The 5,558-nt window shown below is 47.4% G+C and overlaps 1 protein-coding gene across 1 annotated transcript; it reads left to right on the forward strand.

The window, feature by feature from the left end:
- Nucleotides 1-1,873: 1,873 nt before the first annotated feature.
- Nucleotides 1,874-4,712, forward strand: LOC104540942 (ubiquitin-conjugating enzyme E2 R2-like; the record flags this gene model as incomplete). Its single annotated transcript, XM_010184866.1, has 3 exons — nucleotides 1,874-1,895; nucleotides 2,644-2,782; nucleotides 4,141-4,712. Coding segments are annotated over 3 exons (381 nt in total), but the record flags the coding sequence as incomplete, so codon positions are not given.
- Nucleotides 4,713-5,558: the final 846 nt, after the last annotated feature.

Consider the following 5,558-nt stretch of genomic DNA (forward strand, 5'->3'; position numbering starts at 1 on the left):
AAAATTTTCTCTTGTAACTATCACAGTTTTGGGGCATGGTGAATTCTCTCTTCTGCCCATCATTCCAGTCTGACCAGACAGTTTTTGTCCAGAGCTGCTATTCTCTTTTTCTGTTGAATTATATAATTTGGAAAGTAAATTATATAAGACTCTCCTGATAGCTGTGCTGAACGGTCTGGCCAGGCACGAGTGTTTAGTTTCAAAGCCTTTCATGAAACTCTGTATCCAAATGACCAAGCATTTCCAGGAATTGTATCCCAGTTACATGATCTGGTAGATGTGCTCGGTACATGCTGGTCTGAATGTGCCCCTAAGTCAATGTAAGTACAGGTCGGGCTGTAGCCTCCTTTAATCAAGTTCTGCAAATCAATTGCCATGTACTGCTGTATTTCAAGACTTATTCCTTTTCCCTTATTCTTCCATTCTGTTTAAATCAAAAGCTGTTGCCGTTAGGACCACCTCAGGCATGTGAAGGTATTGTGGTGGTAACTACAGCCAGGTAGCCGGGTATGTAGAGCTGCCTGATGTGACTTGCTGTTGAGTTTTGTGCTAGTTGTGGCACTGTGTGAGCAGCAAAAGGCTGAGTCTCTGAAGTGCAAAGGGTTGTAGGAAATGCATGAGAAAGGTCTGGGTGAGGAAGGTGGTGTTTGCCCCTGGTAAATGCCAGCAGGGCAACTAGCACATGTGCGCTGCTGTTAAAAATCTGTGAAGGCTGTCTGTCTGTAAGGGGTTACATGACTGGCTCATGCTGGGTTTGCTGAGTACCAGCAGCTGAATCCTGCTGGGCCCTTAGTGGCTTGCTTGGGTATTGAAAAACATCTGCACTGTCTTCCCCTTGCTGCACTCGAGTGCTACTACAGCAGTTTTAGTAGTGCATGGGCTGAGGAGAGAGACCTGGCCACAGCTCCAATCTCTTAAAATGCTGTGGAGCATGGAAGACAGTGCAGCCTCATTTGATGGCCTTGGGTCATAGAATCATATAATCATAGAATAGTTCAGGTTGGAAGGGACCTTAAAGATGATCCAGTCCAACCCCCCTGCCATGGGCAGGGACACTTCCCACCAGACCAGGTTGCTCCCCGTCCAGCCTGGCCTTGAACACTTCCAGGGAGGGGGCATCCACAACTTCCCTGGGCAACCTGTGCCAGTGTCTCACCACCCTCACAGTAAAGAAAAGTCATAGTTGTCCTTCCTACACAGGGTAGGCAAAGAGCCTGGCTTTCTGTTGGGAGGCTGAATGTCATGAGGAACAGGCTCACCAAGCAGGTTTCCAACCCTGCACCATCCATGGGTGGTGTGGACAAGCTGAATTCTGGTCTAATGCAAGCTTTGCCTGCTGCCCTATCACAAGCATGCGCAAAGACATGATAGTCTGTTGTCAGAATAGGTCTTTGAGGTTTGTATTTGTGGTGGGTTGACCCTGGCTGGATGCCAGGTGCCCATTAAAGCTGCTTTATCACTCCCCCTCAGCTGGATAAGGGAGAGAAAATATAATGAAAGGATTATGGGTTGAGATAAGGACTGGGAGAGATCACTTGCCAATTGGTCACAGGCAAAACAGACTCAACTTGGGGAAAATTAATTAAATTTATTACTAATCAAATCAGAGTAGGATAATGAGAAAATAAAAACAAATCTTAAAACACCTTTCTGTCTCCCCTCCTTTCTTCCCAGGCTTAACTTTACTCTTGAATTTTCTCAACCTCCTCCCCCCAGTAGTGCAGGGGAATGGGGGTTGCAGTGAGTTCATCACATGTTGTTTCTGCTACTCTTTCGTCCTCACACTCTTCCCCTGCTCCAGTGTGTGGTCCCTCCCATAGGGGACAGTCTTCCACAAACTTCTCCAATGTGAGTTCTTCACAAACTGCTTCAGCGTGGGTCCCCCACAGAGTCACAAGTCCTGCCTGCAAACCTGTTCCAGCATGGGCTCCTCCATGGGTTCACGGGTCCTTCCAGGAGTCTGCTCCAGCACAGGCTTCCCATGGGGTCGCAGACTTCTCTGGGTGCATCCACCTGCTCCAGTGTGGGATCCTCCACAGGCTGCAGGTGGATATCTGCTCCGCTGTTAACATCTGTGGGCTGCAGGGGAACAGCCTGATTCACCATGGTCTTTACCAAAGGCTGCAGGGGAATCTCTAGTGCCTGGAGCACCTCCTCCCTCTCCTTCTTTACTGACCTTGGTGTCTGCAGAGTTGTTTCATATATTCTCACTCCTCTCTGTCTGTAGTTGTACAGGTTTTTTGGTGGTTGTTTTGTTTGTTTTCCTTTTTATCAAAAATGCTATCACAGAGATGCTACCACTGTCACTGATGGGCTTGGCCTTGGCCAGCAGCAGGTCTGTTTTGGAGACAGCTGGCACTGGCTCTATCGGACATAAGGGAAGCTTCTCACAGAAGCTACCCCTGTACCCTCCTCGCTAGCAAAACCTTGCCATGCAAACCCAATACAGTATTGTGTCCTCTATGCCGATGGCCAGGGTCTGAAGCTCATAAACATCTGCTCTCACTTCAACTATTATCCTTAGCTATCCCTAATTATCTTTAAGTCTTGATTTCAAGTTTCTGATGCATTACCTAAATAAGTTGTCAGCATCCAGAATCCATTAATGTATTAGCTCTTACTGTGCTGTTGTGGTTACCTTTTTCAGGACTATCTTACTGAGTGTAATCTCTTTGCTTAATGAGCCAAACACGTTCCCCCCTGCCAATGTGGATGCATCAGTCATGTTCAGGAAATGGAGGGACAGTAAAGGCAAAGACAAGGAGTATGCTGAAATTATAAGGTAAGTTTTGTCATGTGTGATGCTGTGCTACTGGCCTCCTGCTTTGAATCCTATGAAACAGGCTGCTTGCAGAATTTGCTGAAACCAACTTCTTGCTGTGGTTGCTCCTTTGGAAATGAATTTGAGAGTCTTATTCCAAGTTCATGCTTCTGGTCCCTCTAGGATTCTCAGCACACAGAAGTGATGCAAACTTCTGGAGCAGGAGGACTGGGCTGATCTATCTTTTAATTTTTTTTTTTACTAATCTGTCATGATGCTCTGCAAAACCTATTGGCTGCTAGTAAATACCAGTCAAAGTTCCTGCTTGCCTTTGAGTGCTGCTTGTGTTGCTTGGGATGTGATTCAGACTGACTGCATCCTACTAATTCTGTTCACTGTTCAGTCTTGACTGTCCTTTGAGAAGTTTGTGGTTCATCAGGTGCTGCAGGGAGATGATGTGAACTTGAGCCAGGGTTGCTGTGGAGTGGCAGATGGGCAGTCCATACGGCAGTGGGACCACTGTCATGCTTGCCTGGTGCAAGACCACATCTGTGCTGATTCTGCTAGCTGGATGTGCAGGATATATACCCTTGGTTGGAGCTATGCAGGGCAGTCAGTTGCTGGCCCAAGCTGTGCAAAGAGCCTTGCTGGGAGGTTATCTTAGTCCTTTCCAGCTCTGTTGGCTTCAGTGGAGCTGGATGTACTCCATAAACAAAGTATGGCAGACTGCTGAGCAGGTAGGTGGGGGTGAAGGGACAGGCTGCCACCTGCTCTTCTCCCTGCTGGGGGGGCAATGCAGGCCAGCAACAGTTCACAGCCCAAGTGTTGCTGGGAGGCAGTGCTGCTAGAGCCTGTCCTAGGATAATGGGGAATGCTTGTTTCCTGCCCAGGCAGTGCTGGGATTACAGCTGCATCTTGGGGTGCAGCCATGTGCTCGGACTGCTCTTACCTTCCAGTGGGAGCTCAGAGCTGCCAAATGCTTGTGAAAATTGCAGTTTTGAGTATGCTGAGGTAGAGCCATCAGAGGCGAAGGGTAGCTATGGATGGCATCTCTGAACCCACCTCAATAAGTAATTTTAGGAAATCCCTGAACATTGCTTCTCTTAACAAATATAATAAAACTTGCTTTGAGTTCTGTCAGGTCTCTAATGTGGAGTCCTCTAGAATAACTGATTTCATATGTTGCTGAGAGCATGTGTGCTGCAAACATTCTTGGAATGCTCCCAAGGCTGGGGGAGCTAAATCTGATTCTAGTGTTGCTTGTGGTGCTTCAGCTAAACATCAGCTCTCCTGACTCTGAGCTGCCAGGAGGGGTTGGGAGTTGAGCCATGCTGCTGCAAGCACATGGACCTGCTCACGCTGTGTCCTCCTCCCCACAGGAAACAGGTTTTGGCTACCAAGGCTGAGGCAGAGAAGGATGGTGTGAAGGTCCCCACTACGCTGGCAGAGTACTGCATCAAAACTAAAGTGCCTTCCAATGACAACAGTTCAGATTTGCTCTATGATGACTTGTATGATGATGACATTGATGATGAAGATGAGGAGGAGGAGGATGCTGACTGTTATGATGATGATGATTCTGGCAATGAGGAGTCGTGACTTGTTCCCTCTATGCCCCTGTACTGCCCTGCCAACTCAGGACAGAAGGGAGCAGCAGTAACCTAGCAGCAGTCCAGCAAAAAAGCATGGGGGGGAAGGATCAAACAAACTTTGTCTCCTGCTGTCTCCTGTTGTATGGATTTGTTTGCTCCTTTTTTTATGGACCTCTTAGAGACCCTCCACAGAATGTCTGAATTCTTGCATTCTTAACCCTTTCATCACTGTATTATGATTTCTTTTTTAAAAATAAACTCCCCTTTTCACTTCTCTACAATGTGCTCACAGCGAAACAGGTTTGCTTATCTTTAGATTCTTGAATTAAATACAGTCTTGCAGTGAGATGTTAAATGTATTTAAAGCTGGAACAGCTGAGTTTTCATGAGCTCAAGTGCTACATTTACTGGGAAGAAAAAAATCCACACAAAGCAAATTGCCAAGGTTTAGCTGCTCCATTTACAATATTAGCATGTGTACATTCATTTAGCCTTCTGGTGGTGGCTTTTCCTTTATAAGGTATAGGGCAGAGTGTGTAAAGCTACCGTGTGGTGAGCTTGATGGGATGTTACTGAAAGGTACAGTATTTCTTTTCAGCCTGTTCAAATTAGGAAATAGCTGGTACCTAGAGACACAGAGGGCACAATCAGTTTTGTCTCTGAAAAAGGCTTGTGATATGAAACCTAAAATAAACACTTAACACTTCATATTTGTACAACTGAGCCCTGGGTTGCTTTCCCCCCCCTTCCTCTAGACTAGGTTGGAGTTGAAAATGTTCAGTTTAGCCATGCTGCTGAGATCTGCGCCAGCTACCCCTCTCCTGAGGGAGGAAAACAGACGTGCATCCTGCTGCTCCATGGGCCAGCATTCATCCAAAACTTGTTTTTTGGCAATGGGAGAGACTGATAGACTCCTGCCACAGTGCTTACTAGCAGTCCTTGTTTCCTGCAGTCCAAGTCCAGTGCTGGCCTGAGCCTTCTTTCTGTTGCTTATGTAGGTTACATGTTGGTAAATGCAGCCCTGCTGTAGCTCTGTGGGGTTGGCAGAAGTCAAAGCTGCCTTTGGTGCCTACCTGGGATAGCCAGGCTGTCTCTGTGGCTGCTGGGGCACAGGGAGGGGGGGTGTATGTGTGTGTGCTGGGCTCTCCCTGGCTGCCTGGGGCAGGGGTGAGCATGTGCAGCTCCACACGTGAGGGGGCTGCACT

This window comes from Mesitornis unicolor, unplaced genomic scaffold (assembly GCF_000695765.1).
Source record: "Mesitornis unicolor isolate BGI_N332 unplaced genomic scaffold, ASM69576v1 scaffold39295, whole genome shotgun sequence".
NCBI lineage: Eukaryota > Metazoa > Chordata > Aves > Mesitornithiformes > Mesitornithidae > Mesitornis > Mesitornis unicolor.